The sequence below is a fragment of the Engystomops pustulosus genome, chromosome 7 (genome assembly GCF_040894005.1).
Source record: "Engystomops pustulosus chromosome 7, aEngPut4.maternal, whole genome shotgun sequence".
Lineage (NCBI taxonomy): Eukaryota > Metazoa > Chordata > Amphibia > Anura > Leptodactylidae > Engystomops > Engystomops pustulosus.
The window spans coordinates 170,879,579-170,902,312 of NC_092417.1; the positions used below are offsets into that span (position 1 = coordinate 170,879,579).

Genomic DNA, 22,734 nt, shown 5'->3' on the forward strand with positions numbered 1-22,734 from the left:
TCATAAAAAATATAGTAAATATATCAAAATAAAATAAATGAATCCAAGGGAAGAATTAATGACGTCACATTCCTTATCGTGGAATAAATAGGTCATGTGACTTCAATTATTTTCAAAAATTATTTGAATATTATTTTTTCGTAATAATAAAAAATATGATGTATTTTAATATTTTGCGCCTTGCAATGTGTTAGAATCGGAACAGTCACATTTATATTACTTTGGAATTTTTAAAATTTTTCTTTATATGACGTCACAACAGAATATCTGGAGCACAAAGAGAAGGGAAAAGTGAAGTTTTGCATTTTTAATGATCCAGGAGCGAGCCCTTTCCCGTCGTCTGTGAACCTGGATGGAGGCGATGACATCTTCGCTTTGGTTTCCATAGCATCCGCACTGGAGAGACTCGGAATGAATCCTGCACAGGGGCGATCCGCCCAATTCCCTTGGAAAGTTCTTTCGCAGTGGAAGCGAGAAGAAGAAGAAGAAGAGGCTCTTCCTATCGGCTGGACCTGTCCATGGTGCTGGAGGGCGCAGCCACTCAGCGCCGGAGTCTCATCCAACCTGAGCTTCCTATGGTGACAGGGACCTGCCCGGACCCTCCTACCCCCCTATTGGTCAAAGTCTGACTCTTTTACACCTGGAAAATTCATGCAATTTTTGGCAACGCTGGGATTTTTCTACCTTTTTGGTGAAATGCAATATCTTCCCGGACGACTTTCCATTGAAAATCCGTGTTTTTTGGAGGCGATTCTGATGTAACATGGATTTTGCTCTGTATGTACCAACCATGACTCTGCCTTCACTTCCAGCCATGAACACTTTGTAATCCTCCTACCCCGTCTCCAGGCGCAGCCATCGCTTCTCCGTTTTTTTTTTTTTTGTAGGATCAGCTTTGGAATCTTATTTGGAATCCACTCTTACACTATGAGAAGTCGCCGTCCTACACATCGTACAATCTAAAGCGGAGAACAAGCAACAAACAACCTGAAGCAATAATGGATACAATAAAACAAAGGGTCTTAGCACCTGGAAAAGAAGGGCTGAAGAATTTGGCAGGAAAATCCCTGGGGCAGCTACACAGGTATCAGTCTCTCGCTGCTGATTTTGATGATTTTTTGCTCAGTTTTTGGGTTCTAGGACAAAGTGTCCGAATATCTCCCATTGATACGATGAATATTGATAAGTCGCGCACGCGTTTGCTCGCTCGCTCTCTCTCTCGCCGCCATGTTCCCCCGCTCATTAATTATTAACGGGAAACAAAGTTAATTTCGGTTTTGGAATCTAAATATTGCAAAATATTAGAAACCTGTAAGAAGTAAAGACACTCGCACCTCGTTAATGGATTCCCAATGGGATCTGCCGAAGCGTAAAAGCGAATAAATAAATATTTAATAAGAGACACTTTACAGCGAGGACAAAAATCTGATGTGACTTACAATAGGACAGGATTATTTCTAGATAATATCTGATTTCCTATAAAAAAAATTTAACAATATTTGGGGGTTTTATTTGTAATTTTAATGGTTTTTTTTATCATGTATTAAATTTTGTATATTTTTTTATTTTTATATTTTTTATTGTTATAATTTAAAACAGGAAATATATGTAGATTATACTTATTTATTGAATACAAATATATTTATACTGGAGAGATAGATAGATATGAGATAGATAGATAGATATGAGATAGATAGATAGATAGATAGATAGATAGATAGATAGATAGGAGATAGATAGATAGATAGATAGATAGATAGATAGATAGATATGAGTTAGATAGATAGATAGATAAATAGATAGATATGAGATAGATAGATAGATAGATAGATAGATAGATAGGAGATAGATAGTTAGGAGATAGATATATGTGAGATAGATAGATAGATAGATAGATGGATAGATAAGAGATAGATAGATATAAGATAGATAGATAGATATGAGATAGATAGTTAGATAGACATGAGATAGATAGATATGAGATAGATAGATAGATAGATAGATAGATAGGAGATAGATATGAGATAGATAGATAGGAGATAGATAGATAGATATGAGATAGATAGGAGATAGATAGATAGATATGAGATAGATAGATAGGAGATAGATAGATAGATATGAGATAGATAGGAGATAGATAGATAGGAGATAGATAGATAGATATGAGATAGATAGATAGGAGATAGATAGATAGATATGAGATAGATAGATAGGAGATAGATAGATAGATATATAGATAGATAGATAGATAGATAGATAGATAGATAGATAGATAGATAGATAGATAGATAGATAGGAGATAGATAGGAGATAGATAGGAGATAGATAGATAGATAGATAGATAGATATGAGATAGATAGATAGATAGATAGATAGATATGAGATAGATAGATAGATATGAGATAGATAGATATGAGATAGATAGATAGATAGATAGATAGATAGATAGATAGATATGAGATAGATAGATAGATATGAGATAGATAGATAGATAGATAGATATGAGATAGATAGATAGATAGATAGATATGAGATAGATAGATAGATAGATAGATAGATAGATATGAGATAGATAGATAGATAGATAGATATGAGATAGATAGATAGATATGAGATAGATAGATAGATATGAGATAGATAGATAGATAGATAGATATGAGATAGATAGATAGATAGATAGATAGATAGGAGATAGATATGAGATAGATAGATAGATAAATATTAGAGAGATAAATATATATATATATACTATAGTAAAATAGTATTTTAACAATTAAAATTTTTTATTCCCATTTTATATATTTTCATATTTTTCTAAGGAAACAAACATTTATTTGAACCAAAACTGTATCTACTTAATTTTCCATTTATCTTATTTTATCAAAGTTCTAAAATTATTCTCTATAACATTCCTATACATATAAAACAGAAGTAACATCCTATAGATAAATATATATATACACACAGAGAAATATTTCTATTTTTACTATTTGTATTTTTAATAAGTTTGTTTATCGTTTGAGATATTTTCTGCAGCTTCTTTTCTCATGTAAAAAAAAAAATCTCCAATTACACAAAGATGAATGAAATAACAAAAAAATGGGATCATACAAGTAGAATATTTATTATCTGAATAAATGATAAATATTTTTGTTCTATTTCTTAGGGGGGGAAAAATTATCAATTGTCCAATAATTTTACGTTAACATTTGACATGTTTTTTTTATTCCCGTCTTCGAGGGTTTGTGAATGTTTTTGTCTCTCCATGAAATATTTATTCGTCCTGTTGAATAATGCAATAGGGAATTTTTTGATGTATTTGGGGTTTTACAATCTTTTATCTCTTAAATACTCCAAATAAATTCTGCAAATGTTTAGTTTCATTGTTTCTAGTTCGGATTTTGCTAAATGTTTATTTTCTTGTGAGGAGACAAATAATCAAAAAAACTGATTTTTAAAGGAAATTTTTTTTGTAAAAAAAATTGTTTTTTTTTTTGCTTGTTTTACAGAGTTTTAGAGAAAAGACAAAAAAACAATGAGACTATCGAGTTGACTGAAGATGGAAAACCACTGCAAGTGTCTGAGGAGAAGCCTCCTCTGTGTGACTGTACCTGCTTTGGGCTCCCCCGGAGATATATCATCGCCATTATGAGTGGGCTGGGGTTCTGCATTTCTTTTGGGATTCGTTGTAACCTGGGAGTGGCCATAGTGGATATGGTAAATAACAGCACCATTCATCGGAACGGAACCATTATTAAACAGGTGAGAAAGTCAGAAAGTTCTGCTGCTCCCTCTCCCCCCTCCCATCCGCTCTGCCGCGTTACCCATTGACTACAAAGAGTTAATTCCAGGCTCAATGTCCAATCCCACCAAACGTATACATTTGTTATGAGTATACAAACAAATGTAATATAAGACTACATGTGATTAATACATATTTGTACAATTTTACCCAAAAATTTCCAAAAATTGCTAATTTTTATTTTGTGTAATTTAGAGTAAAAAAGAACCAAATGTAATTAATTTATAGAATATCTAAGAAATATTCACCTCCCTCTTTTTTTAATTTTCTATGAACAGAAAGCCGAATTTAATTGGAATCCTGAAATTGTTGGAATGATCCACGGCTCATTTTTCTGGGGCTACATAGTAACGCAAATTCCTGGCGGATATATAGCGTCAAGATTAGCTGCTAACAGGTACAGAACACACATTTATTGTAAGGAATTTTCAAAGTCGCCTTCCAATTAAAAAATAGGAAATGTGTATTTTTGTTCAGAATTTCTTTTAATTTTGTTGCCCTTGGAGAATGAAACAATTTTGAAAAATATTTATAAATATTTATTTATAATATATATATATATATGTATATCTATATATGTATATATATATATATATATATATATATATATATATATATTATATATATCGTATGGTAAAAAATCTTAGGATCTAAGGAAACTAAATTTGTTTAGGACAAATTGGAAAATAACAATATTTTATTTTAAAAAAATAATGGGTCTTTTTAGACATGCTAAAAATATTTTTTTCAAATTTGAGGTGCCTCAAATAATACAAATATTTTTTTTTTTAAAATTGCACTTGTATGATAAAATTATAAAAAATAAAAATATATGTTGTAAAAAAAAAAATCCTAAGAATTTTAGAAAAAAAATCACAATATGTTATAAAAATCCAGCTAAAAATATTATTAAATATTCTAGTTTTTTTTTCAGAAATAATAACAATATTTAATACAAAGTGCAAGGTCTTAGAGATAATATACATTTTTTAAAAAAAACCATGGGTTACTTAATAATGATAGTAAAAAAAAAAACCTTGGTCTTTTGGAAATGAACTAAAGATAAAAAAAAAAAAAAAAATGGGTATTTTGGGAATATAAAAAATTCTTTTTAAAACGTTTGTTGGAAATGATAAATATTTATGATTACTACAGAAAATCGTAGGTGAAAATCACATCTTTGCTTTTTAAAATCACAAATCAAACTGGAATTTTGTGCGTTAGAAATGAAAAAAATGTTCATAACATTAAACATTATTCAAAAATAAAAGGAGAGTAAAACGTTCCATATTATAGAATGATTGAAATGTATAGAAATGATAGGAGAATATAGTAAAAGTAAGTTGCACTCATGAATTTCAATAAAAAATAATAATAAAACAGCCTTGGATTGTAGAAGAAATCACTAGTATGTCCTCCGGTTCTGAGCCTCGTCCTCTCCCCTGTGGATGCGGCTACAGATGGCGCAGAGCTCAGTTTCTATGGCGCTTGGCGATATTTCGGGCGCAGGGGGGGTGACTCCACCTGTTAATGAGATCTCAGGGGGACGGAGGAGGCCGCTGTCTCCTCTTATCCCATTGTAATAACTGCGGCTTTATCTGGGATCGGGAAGAGGAAGAGATTTGTGACGGTGACAATCTCTACCACAGCGACTGTCACTCAGACACCAGAGATAATATAGAAAGTATCAGCAGGAACAAGATTATCGAGGGGAAGCAATAAATCACTTTCCTAAAAAAAAAAAAAAATGTAATTATGTTAAAGAGACGAGCGGAGAAGGTTCTGATGAAGGGCTGGAAAGTGTCCGGCACGCAAGGGGTTAAGTAATATGTTGCTGTGAAACCACTTTGCATAAAATACATAATAGATGAAGGGGAAAGAAGAGGCCGTTGCTTTATGGCTTGTGCTGCGAGGGAACAGGTAGAAGAATCAAGGGTGGACCAATCAATGTACAAGGCATGGAAAAGCCTGGATACAATGTAACACTATATATATATATATATGGCTCTACTTATATACATCTATATGTACATAGAGAGAGAGAGAGAGAGAGAGAGAGAGAATATCAAGATACATAGAGATGGATGATAAATATTTGAGATATATATAAGATAGATAGATAGATAGATAGGAGATAGATAGATAGATATGAGATAGATAGATATGAGATAAATAGATAGATAGATAGATATGAGATAGATAGATATGAGATAGATAGATAGATATGAGATAGATAGATAGATATGAGATAGATAGATATGAGATAGATAGATAGATAGATAGATAGGAGATAGATAGATAGATAGGAGATAGATAGATAGATAGACAGGAGATAGATAGATGGATAGATATGAGATAGATAGATATGAGATAGATAGATAGATAGATAGATAGACAGGAGATAGATAGATGGATAGATAGATATGAGATAGAGAGATATGAGATAGATAGAGAGATATGAGATAGATAGAGAGAGATATGAGATAGATAGATAGATAGATAGATAGATAGATAGATAGATAGATATGAGATAGATAGATAGATAGATATGGGATAGATATGAGATAGATAGAGAGAGATATGAGATAGATAGATAGATAGATAGATAGGAGATAGATAGATAGATAGATAGATATGAGATAGATATGGGATAGATAGATAGATATGAGATAGATAGATATGAGATCTCATAAATTAATAAAAAAATGTCAAAAATAGTTTGAATAATAATAATTGGCCCCATATAAAGGTGTGCTATTCTTATATTATGCCCCTCAGTGTCCTGTACATTAGGCTGCCTCTGTGTCGGTAGATACATGTATGATAGATGGATAGATACTTGTGCTGTGATTGGCGTCTCTCCCGGGGCAGCTGGTGCTGTCTGTCAGAACAGATTCTGGCGCCGCTTGTTTGCGCTGAATCCACTAATGAGCAGATACACGAGCGCCATGTGATAAAATATTGTAATGGCGGCAGATGGGGAGGATTCGGGATGGATGGAGGGATTGCCCTTTATATGACCTTGACTATTTTTTGGATGCTGGAAGTTGTTTTCTGGGAGGTGAAGTAACAATGGAGACGTTCTGTATGTGATCATATATGTAACATATAGAGAGAGGGAGACGGAACATATGTTTCATTCAGAAATTAACCAAATGACAGTGGCTGCCCCCTACAGGCCAAACGCTTCTCTCATCTATGTGTCACCAGGGAATAATACTGCATGCCCCAATGTTACCCCAAATCTCATAAGGGATGGAGGACATGGGGTGCAGGGGGATGGAGGACATGGGGTGCAGGGGGATGGAGGACGTGGGGTGCAGAGGGATGGAGGACGTGGGGTGCAGGGGGATGGAGGACATGGGGTGCAGGGGGATGGAGGACGTGGGGTGTAGGGGGATGGGGACATGGGGTGCAGAGGGATGGAGGACGTGGGGTGCAGGGGGATGGAGGACGTGGGGTGCAGAGGGATGGAGGACGTGGGGTGCAGGGGGATGGAGGACATGGGGTGCAGGGGGATGGAGGACGTGGGGTGTAGGGGGATGGGGACATGGGGTGCAGAGGGATGGAGGACGTGGGGTGCAGGGGGATGGAGGAAATGCGGTGCAGGGGGATGGAGGACATGGGGTGCAGGGGGATGGAGGACACGGGGTGCAGGGGGATGGAGGACACGGGGTGCAGGGGGATAGAGGACATGGGGTGCAGGGGGATGGAGGACACGGGGTGCAGGGGGATGGAGGACACGGGGTGCAGGGGGATGGAGGACATGGGGTGCAGGGGGATGGAGGACATGGGGTGCAGGGGGATGGAGGACATTAGGTGCAGGGGGATGGAGGACATGGGGTGCAGGGGGATGGAGGACGTGGGGTGTAGGGGGATGGGGACATGGGGTGCAGAGGGATGGAGGACGTGGGGTGCAGAGGGATGGAGGACGTGGGGTGCAGGGGGATGGAGGACACGGGGTGCAGGGGGATGGAGGAAATGCGGTGCAGGGGGATGGAGGACATGGGGAGCAGGGGGATGGAGGACACGGGGTGCAGGGGGATGGAGGACACGGGGTGCAGGGGGATGGAGGACACGGGGTGCAGGGGGATGGAGGACATGGGGTGCAGGGGGATGGAGGACATGAGGTGCAGGGGGATGGAGGACATGGGGTGCAGGGGGATGGAGGACGTGGGGTGTAGGGGGATGGGGACATGGGGTGCAGAGGGATGGAGGACGTGGGGTGCAGGGGGATGGAGGACACGGGGTGCAGGGGGATGGAGGACATGGGGTGTAGGGGGATGGAGGACACGGGGTGCAGAGGGATGGAGGACGTGGGGTGCAGGGGGATGGAGGACACGGGGTGCAGGGGGATGGAGGACGTGGGGTGCAGGGGGATGGAGGACACGGGGTGCAGGGGGATGGAGGACACGGGGTGCAGGGGATGGAGGTCACGTGGTGCAGGGGGATGAAGGCCACGGGCTGCAGAGGATGGAGGCCACGGGGTGCAGGGGGATGGAGGCCACGGGGTGCAGGGGGATGGAGGCCACGGGGTGCAGGGGGATGGAGGACACGAGGTGCAGGGGGATGGAGGACACGGGGTGCAGGGGGATGGAGGCCATGGGGTGCAGGGGGATGGAGGACATGGGGTGCAGGGGGATGGGGGATAGGAGGTGCAGGGGGATGGAGGACATGGGGTGCAGGGGGATGGAGGACACGGGGTGCAGGGGGATGGAGGACACGGGGTGCAGGGGGATGGAGGACACAGGGTGCAGGGGGATGGAGGCCATGGGGTGCAGGGGGATGGAGGCCACGGGGTGCAGGGGGATGGAGGACAGGGGGTGCAGGGGGATGGAGGACACGGGGTGCAGGGGGATGGAGGACACGGGGTGCAGGGGGATGGAGGACACGGGGTGCAGGGGATGGAGGTCACGTGGTGCAGGGGGATGGAGGCCACGGGCTGCAGAGGATGGAGGCCACGGGCTGCAGAGGATGGAGGCCACGGGGTGCAGGGGGATGGAGGACACGGGGTGCAGGGGGATGGAGGACACGGGGTGCAGGGGGATGGAGGCCACGGGGTGCAGGGGATGGAGGCCACGGGGTGCAGGGGGATGCAGGCCACGGGGTGCAGGGGGATGGAAGACACGGGGTGCAGGGGGATGGAGGACACGGGGTGCAGGGGGATGGAGGACACGGGGTGCAGGGGGATGGAGGACACAGGGTGCAGGGGGATGGAGGCCATGGGGTGCAGGGTATGGAGGCCACGGGGTGCAGGGGGATGGAGGCCATGGGGTGCAGGGGGATGGAGGCCACGGGGTGCAGGGGGATGGAGGCCACGGGGTGCAGGAGGATGGAGGCCACAGGGTGCAGGGGGGTGGAGGCCACGGGGTGAAGGGGGGATGGAGGCCACGGGGTGCAGGGGGATGGAGGACACGGGGTGCAGGGGGATGGAAGACACGGGGTGCAGGGGGATGGAGGACATGAGGTGCAGGGGGATGGAGGACACAAGGTGCAGGGGTACGGAGGACACGGGGTGCAGGGTATGGAGGACATGGGGTGCAGGGGGATGGAGGACACAGATAATGTATTAATCACTATTGCTCCTGATTGACCTGCTTTGTCTTCCTGTATCCATCTCATATCTATTTATTTATCTAAAAAAGAGGATAAAAGGAACCACAGTCACTGATACAGATGAAGTTTTGGTGCAATCCTGGATGATTCTCCTGCAGAAGATGACAAATATTTGTACATTCTTATTAATGATACATTTCTGCCTTTCTTCTGTCCGTCCAGGATTGTTCTCTTCAGGGCAATAAAGAGCAATCACTTGGAACAACAATCACCAGTAAATGTTGTAGCAGAACACAGAATTAAGCAGCTCTGACTAATCTGATTACATGGGGGACAGATGGAAGAGTCACACACCTGCTCCCCCCACATCACACAGGACCCTCTGATAGGACTCACTGCAATACATGTACAGCCAGAGGAGCAGGAGCACAATGCATAGGGGGCAGTATTATAGTAGTTATATTCTTGTACATAGGGGGCAGTATTATAGTAGTTATATTCTTGTACATAGGGGGCAGTATTATAGTAGTTCTAGTCTTGTACATAGGGAGCAGTATTATAGTAGTTATATTCTTGTACATGGGGGGCAGTATTATAGTAGTTATATTCCTGTACATAGGGAGCAGTATTATAGTAGTTATATTCCTGTACATAGGGGGCAGTATTATAGTAGTTATATTCTTGTACATAGGGGGAGTATTATAGTAGTTATATTCTTGTACATAGGGGGCAGTATTATAGTAGTTATATTCTTGTACATAGGGGGCAGTATTATAGTAGTTATATTCTTGTACATAGGGGGCAGTATTATAGTAGTTATATTCTTGTACATAGAGGGCAGTATTATAGTAGTTATATTCTTGTACATAGGGGGCAGTATTATAGTCGTTATATTCTTGTACATAGGGAGCAGTATTATAGTAGTTATATTCTTGTACATAGGAGCAGTATTATAGTAGTTATATTCCTGTACATAGGGGGCAGTATTATAGTAGTTATATTCTTGTACATAGGGGGCAGTATTATAGTAGTTATATTCTTGTACATAGGGGGCAGTATTATAGTAGTTATATTCTTGTACATAGGGGGCAGTATTATAGTAGGTATATTCTTGTACATAGGGGGCAGTATTATAGTAGTTATATTCTTGTACATAGGGGGCAGTATTATAGTAGTTATATTCTTGTACATAGGGGGCAGTATTATAGTAGTTATATTCTTGTACATAGGGGCAGTATTATAGTAGTTATATTCCTGCACATAGGGGGCAGTATTATAGTAGTTATATTCCTGTACATAGGGGGCAGTATTATAGTAGTTATATTCCTGTACATAGGGGGCAGTATTATAGTAGTTATATTCTTGTACATAGGGGCAGTATTATAGTAGTTATATTCTTGTACATAGAGGGACAGTATTATAGTAGTTATATTCCTGTACATAGGGGGCAGTATTATAGTAGTTATATTCTTGTACATAGGGGGCAGTATTATAGTAGTTATATTCTTGTACATAGGGGGCAGTATTATAGTAGTTATATTCTTGTACATAGGGGGCAGTATTATAGTAGTTATATTCTTGTACATAGGGGGCAGTATTATAGTAGTTATATTCCTGTACATAGGGGGCAGTATTATAGTAGCTATATTCCTGTACATAGGGAGCAGTATTATAGTAGTTATATTCTTGTACATAGGGGGCAGTATTATAGTAGTTATATTCCTGTACATAGGGGGCAGTATTATAGTAGTTATAGTCTTGTACATAGGGCGCAGTATTATAGTAGTTATATTCTTGTACACAGGGGGCAGTATTATAGTAGTTATATTCTTGTACATAGGGGGCAGTATTATAGTAGTTATATTCTTGTACATAGGGGGCAGTATTATAGTAGTTATATTCTTGTACATAGGGGGCAGTATTATAGTAGTTATATTCCTGTACATAGGGGGCAGTATTATAGTAGCTATATTCCTGTACATAGCGGGCAGTATTATAGTAGTTATATTCTTGTACATAGGGGGCAGTATTATAGTAGTTATATTCTTGTACATAGGGGGCAGTATTATAGTAGTTATATTCTTGTACATAGGGAGCAGTATTATAGTAGTTATATCCTTGTACATAGGGGGCAGTATTATAGTAGTTATATTCCTGTACATAGGGGGCAGTATTATAGTAGTAATGATCTTGTACATAGGAGGCAGTATTATAGTAGTTATATTCTTGTACATAGGGGGCAGTATTATAGTAGTTATATTCTTGTACATAGGGGGCAGTATTATAGTAGTTATATTCTTGTACATAGGGAGCAGTATTATAGTAGTTATAGTCTTGTACATAGGGCGCAGTATTATAGTAGTTATATTCTTGTACATAGGGGGCAGTAGTCCATCTATTACACAGCTATTACATGAACTAGTAATAAGCACAAGAGAAGGTTCTTACTATGGATATAAGCTGATAAATTCCCTTCACAATGTTAATCTATTAATACATCCCTACCTGTCATCTTCCATATTGTCAGGGAGATCCTTCCACCATCTGACGTCCTTGGGGGAGACCTTACATGCTGAGCCCCCACAAGGGAACGTTGGAAATCTCGACGAGGAAAGAGATATTACTACTACTAATAATAATATAATATAATAAATAATACAATAAATAAATGATGGATTTATCTGTATAATAGACAAGTTATAATCTGCAAAATACCTAAAAAGTACTAAATAGATAATATAACACAAGAATAATATAACATGATAATATAACATACGATAATAATATAACATAAGATAATAATATAACATGATAATAATATAATGAAAGGTAAATAAATGTGGATAATTTCGGGGGGTGCTTTAGCTTGTAGTTGCACAATGAGTGAGATGTTACATTGTATTTCCCGGATCTTATAGAGGGGCCGATCAATGGACGAGGCTTTTAGCCTTGGTTCCTCTTGAGCCTCAGTGACCGTGAAGAGATTGGGGCTTTGTCTCGCCCCCTTTTATAGGGACATGAAGGGGCTTCGCGTGTCGCCCACACGTGGCCCCCTAATCCCCATTCAGCGGCTGCTACTTACCATATGTTCCATGCAGGGCCCTTTGTCCTCCCCCAGTAATAAAGATGTCTCCCGGATTTAATGAATCACAGGGGATTGGGCTCAATATCCGAGTCTCAGATGTTCTCCAATAATGAAGGGAAGATTTATTTTTTATTAGATTGCGAGGTGAGAAAAATCTTCCCAAGAATATTAATGCCCCTGCGCCATGTAAGACCCGCAATCCCTGACACATGTCTTCATTTTATCCAAATCCGAAAGACAACGCTCCAGAGTGTCCAGTGCAAAGTTTACCTATGATATTCCTATGATATTCCTATAATAATCCTATGATATTCCTATGATATTCCTATGATATTTCCATGATAATCCTCTGATATTCCTATAATAATCCTATGATATTCCTATGATAGTCCTATGATAATCCTCTGATATTCCTATGATAGTCCTATGATATTCCTATGATATTTCCATGATAATCCTCTGATATTCCTATGATATTCTTATGATATTCCTATGATATTCCTATGATATTCCTATGATATTTCCATGATAATCCTCTGATATTCCTATGATAATCCTATGATATTGCTATGATATTCCCATGATAATCCTCTGATATTCCTATGATAATCCTATGATATTCCTCTGATATTTCTCTGATATTCCTATGATATTCCTATGATAATCCTATAATAATCCTATGATATTCCTATGATAATCCTATGATATTCCTATGATAATCCTATGATATTTCCATGATAATCCTCTGATATTCCTATGATATTCTTATGATATTCTTATGATATTCCTATGATAATCCTATGATATTCCTATGATAATCCTATGATATTGCTATAATATTCCCATGATAATCCTCTGATATTCCTATGATAATCCTATGATATTCCTATGATATTCCTCTGATATTTCTCTGATATTCCTATGATATTCCTATGATAATCCTATAATAATCCTATGATATTCCTATGATAATCCTATGATATTCCTATGATAATCATATGATATTCCTATGATAATCCTATGATATTCCTATGATAATCCTATGATATTCCTATGATAATCCTATGGTAATCCTATGATAATCCTATGGTAATCCTATGATATTCCTATGGTAATCCTATGATATTCCTTTAATATTCCTATGATAATCCTATGATATTCCTATGGTATTCCTATGATAATGTCCCCCCCCCCGGCCTGAGAGTCTCCGAAAAAAGGAAAATCCTCATCATAATAAAGAAAAGATGCAGAATAGAAGCTGAAAATCTGAAAATAATAATTATATAAATACATGCAAAAACTATAAGAGGCTGCCATTATATTGCTGTAGTTATTGTGATAGTAATTGCAATGAGACACATTTGTATACATATTTATTACAAAATTATTGATATATTTACATTTTTAATAATACAAAAAATGGAATGGTATGAACTCGGACTGTTCAAGTCATTTGCAACATTTTTAAAAAGTATTTTACACATTGTTTATAGATAAAAATATTCTCTTGTATCAATCCTGTAATAAATATAATAATTCTAATAAAGGAAATATCCTATCAGAGTCCATCAGGGACATTACTCTTAGATCCAGGTGCTGTGACTGTGATAATCTTCTTATATTTGTTATTCATGACCTTCTTCCTTCTAAAAATTTACTTTTAAAATGATGATAATACGCTAGAAGGGCTCAGGGTGGTGTTACCAGAGCCCCTCCGTGCTGTAGCTTCACAGTTTACAATAAGCACTTCCCCCCCTCTTGTGGGTCTGACCATTGAGTGGGATACTCCAGAGTTTTAAATCATTTCATCACTGTAGATTTGAGACATTGGGGCACATTTACTTACCCGGTCCTGTTGCGATCCAGCGGTGCGTTCTCCGATGAGGATCCGGGTCTTCCGGCGATTCACTAAGGTCGTGCGCCCGATGTCCACCAGGTGTCGCTGCTGCGCCAAGGACCGCTGAGGTCCGCCGGAGTTCACCATCTTCTTCCTGGTGCATGTAAGTGCGTGTTAAGGGACCCTTTTTTTTTTTTTAAATAGAGCGATTTTTCCGAATCCGTCGGGTTCTCCGACGGCCACGCCCCCCCCCCCCCCGTTTTTCACCGCATGCAAGCCGGCGCGGATTCGACACAATCCGATCGTGTGCACCAAAATCCTGGGGCAATTTGGCGCAAAACGGTAAATTTCGGAAAACCCAGGGGGAAAAACGCGATTCAGACCCTTACTAAATGTGCCCCATTAAGACCCAACCTTCAATCATTTTCTTGGATCAGGATTTTGGGGATGTTCTTCTCAGTTTTGGCCCTTCAGTTCCAATGAAGGGACATATGAAGGAGAACTTTGTGCACATTGTCCCGAACTACGAGTACAAAGTTAGGTCCCTCAAATATGAGGAGTTGAGATCTTTAAGAAACTTCGAACCTCAAATCCATAGAGCACTATGGATGAATTGCAACTTAGAATCCGTGAAGAACTTGACTTCTTTATCTATCATCCCTCACACATTTTCTAGGTTCCATCGTGATTTTTGGGATGTTCTTCACAGTTTTTGTTCTTCAGTTCCAACGAAGGGATATATGAAGGAGAACTTTAGGCACATTGTTCTGAATTACAAAGTAAGGTCCCTAAAATATGGGAAGTTAAGACAGTCGTTGAGGAATTTAGGCTTAGAACTTAACTTGGACCTCAAATCCATAGAACTCCATGGATGAATTGCAACTTATATTCAATGGAGAACTTCTTTATCTCTCACTGGTCCTGAAATGTCCTCTGATGTCAGTGATGACCACACTTTCTTAAAATCCTGGAACCCCTCTGTCTGTGCCTTTGGCTCAAGTGGATGTAGCACATTGTAAAACCTGATAGGAGGATGTCCCAGAAGGAAAGATCATTGGGGGTCATTTACTAAGGGCCCGATTCGTGTTTTCCCGACGTGTTACCCGAATATTTCCGATTTGCGCGATTTTCCCTGAATTGCCCCGGGATTTTGGCGCACGCGATCGGATTGTGGCGCATCGGCGCTGGCATGCACGCAATGGAAATCGGGGGGCATGGCCGAACGAAAACCCGACAGATTCGGAAAAACAGACGCATTTAAAACAAAAAATGTGTCGCGGAGCTTGCACTTACCTTCACTAGGAATAGGCCGGTGAACTTGAGTGCGTTCTGATGCTCTTCAACGCAGCAGCGCCACCTGGTGGACGTCGGAGGAACTGCCTTAATGAATCCCGGCCGGACCAAAATCCATCGCAGAGAACGTGCCGCTGGATCGCGAACGGACCGGGCAAGTAAATCTGCCCCATTGTGTTCATTAACTGATTCCTCAAAATGTCAAAATTAATTCTAAATGATTCAAAATAGAAAAAAAACTATAATCACCAAACCCCTCCTTCTCCCCTTCTGTCTGGGCGTCCCTCTGGTTCCTACTTCCCTTCCACTCAACACACAGGAAATACTGCTCAGCCAATCACTGACTGCTCCCGGTGACTGGCTGAGCCATCATTTCCTGTGTGTTGAGGACGACCAGGAAGTAGAGAAGAGGACAGAAAACAGGAAATCGGTGAAATAAGTAATTTTTAAATTTTTTATTAATTTTTGGAGCACTTGAGGAGACAGAAATCCCTTCAATGACTTTGATATTGGATAATTTAGTAGATATTATATGGATGATAGTTTCTACCTCTTAAAGGAGCGGAGCTGCAGTTCCACTCCACAGTCACCATGACCTTTATTGCTTCCATGCTGGATTCCGTATGGAACAGCTGATCTGGTGTAGGGTGACCAGACGTCCGACCCCAACTGATCTGAGGTCATAGTTAGGGTTGAAGGGACCCAGACTGCAAAGTTCAAGTTCGTAACAAACTTTGCAGAGATCCGACCTTGAACATCGTTAGAAGTTTAGGTCTTTTAAATTCGGGTTCGGCCAAATTGGGCAAAACCCAAATTTCACTGGGTCCAGTTATCAATAGTCATGGGTCACTAGTAGGATAGTTGTCCAGGGGCCTATAACACTGCTGTATTTAGGATCCCCAACAGACCCTTCTTACGGGAACATTATATCACCGGGCAGGTAAGGGCAAGGTTGTCCCCAGACCCCGGCTGGTACTTTGGGCCCCTGAGGGTGTCACAATTTACTCCACTACAATCATATTTCTTAGAACGTGTCAGGCGATACAAGAGGTGGAGTAAGGTAAATAGGCTACGTCCTATATTTATCCCATCATGTCATACGTGTACAGTTGTCAGTGGCCCCCCGGGGCTATGATGTCACAGCCATTCGCTTATGTGGGCCCCCTGGGGCGGAGCGGTGCACAGGTGGCGGCTGGATGATATAATCACTGGCAATACATACAACACAATCTGTTATTCAGGAACTGTGCACAATATTAGTTGGCAGCTTCCATCCCCCATTTATAAGAAAAGGGTAGTACATCACCATACACCAACCCAAAAATTTAAGGATTTTCTGACTGTGATGTTTTAAAATGAGAAGACAAAAAAATTGTGTGTATAAACCCTTACATTTACACCCATAAGAATTCATACACTGCCTCCGCAGGGGAAAGAAGGAATTACACATCTGAGTCCTCCAGAGCAACACATGATCTATGTAGTGACAATCCAGAGCAGGGGAACAGTAACAATTGTGTATATTATTAGGAGCACTTTTTATTTATTTATTTTTTTTTCATTTTGACAATTTATATTTTCTTGAAGGCCTTTTTTTAAAATTATTTTTATATTTAAAGGGTTGGCTTAGTTATAGTTACTTAGTAACCAAATACATCTTTGGTATAATTTGTCTAAGAGAAACTGTCAGACCCATAACCACGGGATCTGACTACACAAGATCTGTTTGTAGTCTGTAACCATGGTGACACATGGTCCTTTATAGGAGCTGAATGTACGTATCTGTAGAATATTCTCAATGACGAATTTGGTGTCTGTCTGATATTTTTCTTTCTGTAATGTAACTATCTTTGAATGTAATTATCTCCCATGATGCCTCACTGGTAACTGGTATAGTTTTAGAGGGACTTTCCTTTTTTTTAATATTAAAACATCCATTTCTGGATAGGGGAGGGGTCACGTTTAATGGTCACATGACCATGTATCAGCCAAGTGATATCATGTGGGAGCATCAATAGCTTCAAGCTGCTACAATGTAGAAACCATACTGTTACATTGACTAGCAGAGACTCTACGGTGATGGGTACCTTAATCTGGAGTTCCCCTTTAAGTCAACCTACTAGCGTCTACTTCCTTGTCATGTTCTCCTCCAGTAACTGTTTTGCTCTTGATATTGCAGGGTGTTTGGTGCGGCCATAGTGCTCACCGCCACTTTGAACATGCTTATTCCGTCCGCTGCCAGAGTGCATTATGGGTGTGTGATCTTCGTGAGGATCCTTCAAGGGCTTGTGGAGGTATTGATTTTATGGGTAATATCTTCAATGAGATAAGTCATTGTACAACTACTCACAGATCAGTATAAGGAGCGCTCTAATCTACGCTCTAATAGTAGAGTGCAAAGCCGCAGGGGGCGGAGCATGACACATTATGCTACATTGTATAATACACACATCTTTGTGTCTACGTGGTTATATATTATACTCGCCATTTCCAGGGGGTCACCTATCCCGCCTGCCATGGAATATGGAGTAAATGGGCCCCTCCGCTGGAGAGAAGCCGCCTGGCGACCACCTCCTTTTGTGGTAAGTACTGGACGGGGGGTCTGGTTGTTAGGAATCAATGTGCTTCCCCTGGTGACGCGTCTCTCCTCTCTCCGCAGGGTCTTACGCCGGAGCGGTGGTCGGGATGCCTTTAGCTGGGATATTAGTGCAATACACGGGGTGGTCGTCCGTTTTCTATGTATACGGTAAGTCTCTGAATATTATATGTGCGGAGGAAACAGAACATGGAGCTAATGGTAGATGTGGTGACTATAGATGCATCAAGACCACAATCCCACAGCTGATGCCCTGTGGTTCATAGTAGGGAAAATATTACAATCCAAAATATGGATCAACATCCCATCCCAAGAATCTAATATAATGTGATAACAAACATCCCTTCCCCTCCTGACCCTGTACCATACATGTATCAGTATCCCATCCCCTCCTGACCCTGTACCATACATGTATCAGTATCCCATCCCCTCCTGACCCTGTACTATGTATCAGTATCCCATCCCCTCCTGACCCTGTACTATGTATCAGTATCCTATGCCCTCCTGACCCTGTACTATGTATCAGTATCCCATCCCCTCCTGACCCAGCACTATGTATCAGTATCCCATCCCCTCCTGACCCTGTACTATGTATCAGTATCCTATCCCCTCCTGACCCTGTACTATGTATCAGTATCCCATCCCCTCCTGACCCTGTACTATGTATCAGTATCCCATCCCCTCCTGACCCTGTACTATGTATCAGTATCCCATCCCCTCCTGACCCTGTACTATGTATCAGTATCCCATCCCCTCCTGACCCTGTACTCTGTATCAGTATCCCATCCCCTCCTGACCCTGTACTATGTATCAGTATCCCATCCCCTCCTGACCCAGCACTATGTATCAGTATCCCATCCCCTCCTGACCCTGTACTATGTATCAGTATCCCATCCCCTCCTGACCCTGTACTATGTATCAGTATCCCATCCCCTCCTGACCCAGCACTATGTATCAGTATCCCATCCCCTCCTGACCCTGTACTATGTATCAGTATCCCATCCCCTCCTGACCCTGTACTATGTATCAGTATCCTATCCCCTCCTGACCCTGTACTATGTATCAGTATCCCATCCCCTCCTGACCCTGTACTATGTATCAGTATCCCATCCCCTCCTGACCCAGCACTATGTATCAGTATCCCATCCCCTCCTGACCCTGTACTATGTATCAGTATCCCATCCCCTCCTGACCCTGTACTATGTATCAGTATCCCATCCCCTCCTGACCCTGTACTATGTATCAGTATCCTATCCCCTCCTGACCCTGTACTATGTATCAGTATCCCATCCCCTCCTGACCCAGCACTATGTATCAGTATCCCATCCCCTCCTGACCCTGTACTATGTATCAGTATCCCATCCCCTCCTGACCCAGCACTATGTATCAGTATCCCATCCCCTCCTGACCCAGCACTATGTATCAGTATCCCATCCCCTCCTGACCCTGTACTATGTATCAGTATCCCATCCCCTCCTGACCCAGCACTATGTATCAGTATCCCATCCCCTCCTGACCCTGTACTATGTATCAGTATCCCATCCCCTCCTGACCCTGTACTATGTATCTCTATGCCATTTATCCACATCCAACCTCCTCTCTCCTCCTGACCCTGTTCCATGTATCAACATCCCATCCCTTCCTGACCCTGCACCATGTATCAGTATTCCATCACCTCCTGACCCTGCACTTTGTATCAGTATCCCATTACCTCCTGAACCTGCACAATCTATGAGCATCCTGGCCCCTCCTGGTCCTGAACCATATATCAACATTCTGTCCCCTCCTGACCCTGCACTGTGCATCAGCATCCTACCCCTCCTGACCCTGCACTGTGTATCAGCATCCCACCCCTCCTGACCCTGCACTGTGTATCAGCATCCCTCTACTCCGGGCTCTGCACTGTGTATCAGCATCCCTCTACTCCGGGCTCTGCACTGTGCATCAGCATCCCACCCCTCCTGACCCTGCACTGTGTATCAGCATCCCACCCCTCCTGACCCTGCACTGTGTATCAGCATCCCTCTACTCCGGGCTCTGCACCGTGTATCAGCATCCCACCCCTCCTGACCCCGCACCATGTATCTACATTAATTAATTATTTTATTTATTTAGCGCACACAGATTACTCAGCGCTACACAGTATATGCCAAATCAGTCTACATCTTGGCCCTTCCTGACCCTTTACCATGTATCAACATCCCGTCCCCTCCTGACCCTGCACCGTATATCAGCATCCCGGCTCTTTCTGACCTTACACCATGGTATTAGCATCCCGGCCCCTCCTGAGCCTGCACCATGTTTCAAAATCCAAGCCCCTACAAACCCTATTTTTTGTGCCAGCATCTCAGCCCCTCCTGACCCTGCACCATGTATCAGCCATAACCTGATATTATTACACTAAGGACATCCTGGCCCCTCCTTACTATGTACAATGTTTTAGCATCCCGGCCCCCCCAGTTCCTGCCCCTCTTTACCCATCTTTCCTCTAGAAGATGTCCCTTGTGAAGGGCTTATTAGAAAGATCTTCGGAAACAATGAGAATACGTCCCATCCCTTCTCCTCGGGCAGTGACATCAGGCGGATGGATCTTAATTGCTGAATACACAACAAATTGTACGGAAAATAGCAGAATTGTAGCTAAAATCATCTCCAGGTCTGACCTGGGCGGTTTAATAACCGCGATCCTGGAATCAGACGCATCCGGGAAACTAATTAGGAGCCTTGTATTGTGAGACGTCACCTCCAGGTGTCACTGTCTCTGGATACTTGTCACATACAGAACAGAATGAAATCCTGGGGTCTGCGCCTCAACCTCCAGCGGCTGCTATAAAGGGCTCATTATCAGAGAAGTTTCGCTTCAGTAAAAAGGGAAGAGCGACTTCCAGGGCGACCTCCATCCCACGGATCCTAATTATTACAGAGGATGAGATTGTCATTGGGGATTGGACCAGCAACGATTATATCAATATGTTACTATATACTATATCACCATTGTAACGTTATAACAATATTACTCATCCCTTCCCTGTCACTGGACTGGAAGAAGAGAGATTGAGGATGTAGATTATCTATCTATCTATCTATCTATCTATCTATCTATCTATCTATCTATCTATCTATCGCATATCTATCTATCTATCTCATATCTATCTATCTATCTATCTATCTCATATCTATCTATCTATCTCATATCTATCTATCTATCTATCTCATATCTATCTATCTATCTATCTATCTATCTATCTATCTATCTATCTATCTCATATCTATCTATCTATCTATCTATCTATCTATCTATCTCATATCTATCTATCTCATATCTATCTATCTATCTCCTATCTATCTATCTCATATCTATCTATCTCCTATCTATCTATCTATCTATCTATCTATCTATCTATCTCATATCTATCTATCTATCTATCTATCTATCTATCTATCTATCTATCTATCTATCTCATATATATCTATCTATCTCATATCTATATATCTATATATCTATCTATCTCATATCTATCTATCTATCTATCTATCTATCTATCTATCTATCTATCTCATATCTATCTATCTATCTATCTATCTATCTCATATCTATCTATCTCATATCTATCTATCTCATATCTATCTATCTATCTCATATCTATCTATCTATCTCATATCTATCTATCTCATATCTATCTATCTATCTATCTATCTCATATCTATCTATCTCCTATCTATCTATCTATCTATCTATCTATCTATCTATCTATCTCATATCTATCTATCTCCTATCTATCTATCTATCTATCTATCTATCTCATATCTATCTATCTATCTCCTATCTATCTCCTATCTATCTCATATCTCTCTCTCTATCTATCTATCTATCTATCTATCTATCTATCTATCTCATATCTATCTATCTCCTATCTATCTATCTATCTATCTATCTATCTATCTATCTATCTATCTATCTATCTATCTATCTCATATCTATCTATCTATCTCCTATCTATCTATCTCCTATCTATCTATCTATCTATCTATCTATCTATCTATCTATCTATCTATCTCATATCTATCTATCTATCACATATCTATCTATCTCATATCTATCTATCTATCTATCTATCTATCTATCTATCTATCTATCTATCTATCTATCTATCTCATATCTATCTATCTCCTATCTATCTATCTATCTCATATCTATCTATCTATCTCATATCTATCTATCTATCACATATCTATCTATCTCATATATATCTATCTATCTATCTATCTCATATCTATCTATCTCCTATCTATCTATCTATCTATCTATCTCATATCTATCTATCTATCTATCTCATATCTATCTATCTATCTATCTATCTCCTATCTATCTATCTATCTATCTATCTCCTATCTATCTATCTATCTATCTATCTATCTATCTCCTATCTATCTATCTATCTATCTATCTATCTCATATCTATCTCATATCTATCTATCTATCTATCTCATATCTATCTATCTATCTATCTATCTATCTATCTCATATCTATCTATCTATCTATCTATCTATCTATCTATCTCAT

The 22,734-nt window shown here is 40.6% G+C and overlaps 1 protein-coding gene across 1 annotated transcript in view; it reads left to right on the forward strand.

Moving 5' to 3' along the window:
• The first annotated feature begins 357 nt into the window (after nt 1-357).
• Nucleotides 358-22,734, forward strand: part of SLC17A6 (solute carrier family 17 member 6) — a 42,354-nt gene continuing 19,977 nt past the window's right edge. Inside the window, exons 1-6 of the mRNA XM_072118946.1 lie at nt 358-1,084; nt 3,510-3,762; nt 4,081-4,199; nt 17,753-17,867; nt 18,068-18,155; nt 18,233-18,319. Coding sequence (XP_071975047.1) covers nt 999-1,084; nt 3,510-3,762; nt 4,081-4,199; nt 17,753-17,867; nt 18,068-18,155; nt 18,233-18,319 — 748 coding nt within the window. The 5' untranslated portion in view covers nt 358-998. The remainder of the gene's footprint in view (nt 1,085-3,509; nt 3,763-4,080; nt 4,200-17,752; nt 17,868-18,067; nt 18,156-18,232; nt 18,320-22,734) is intronic.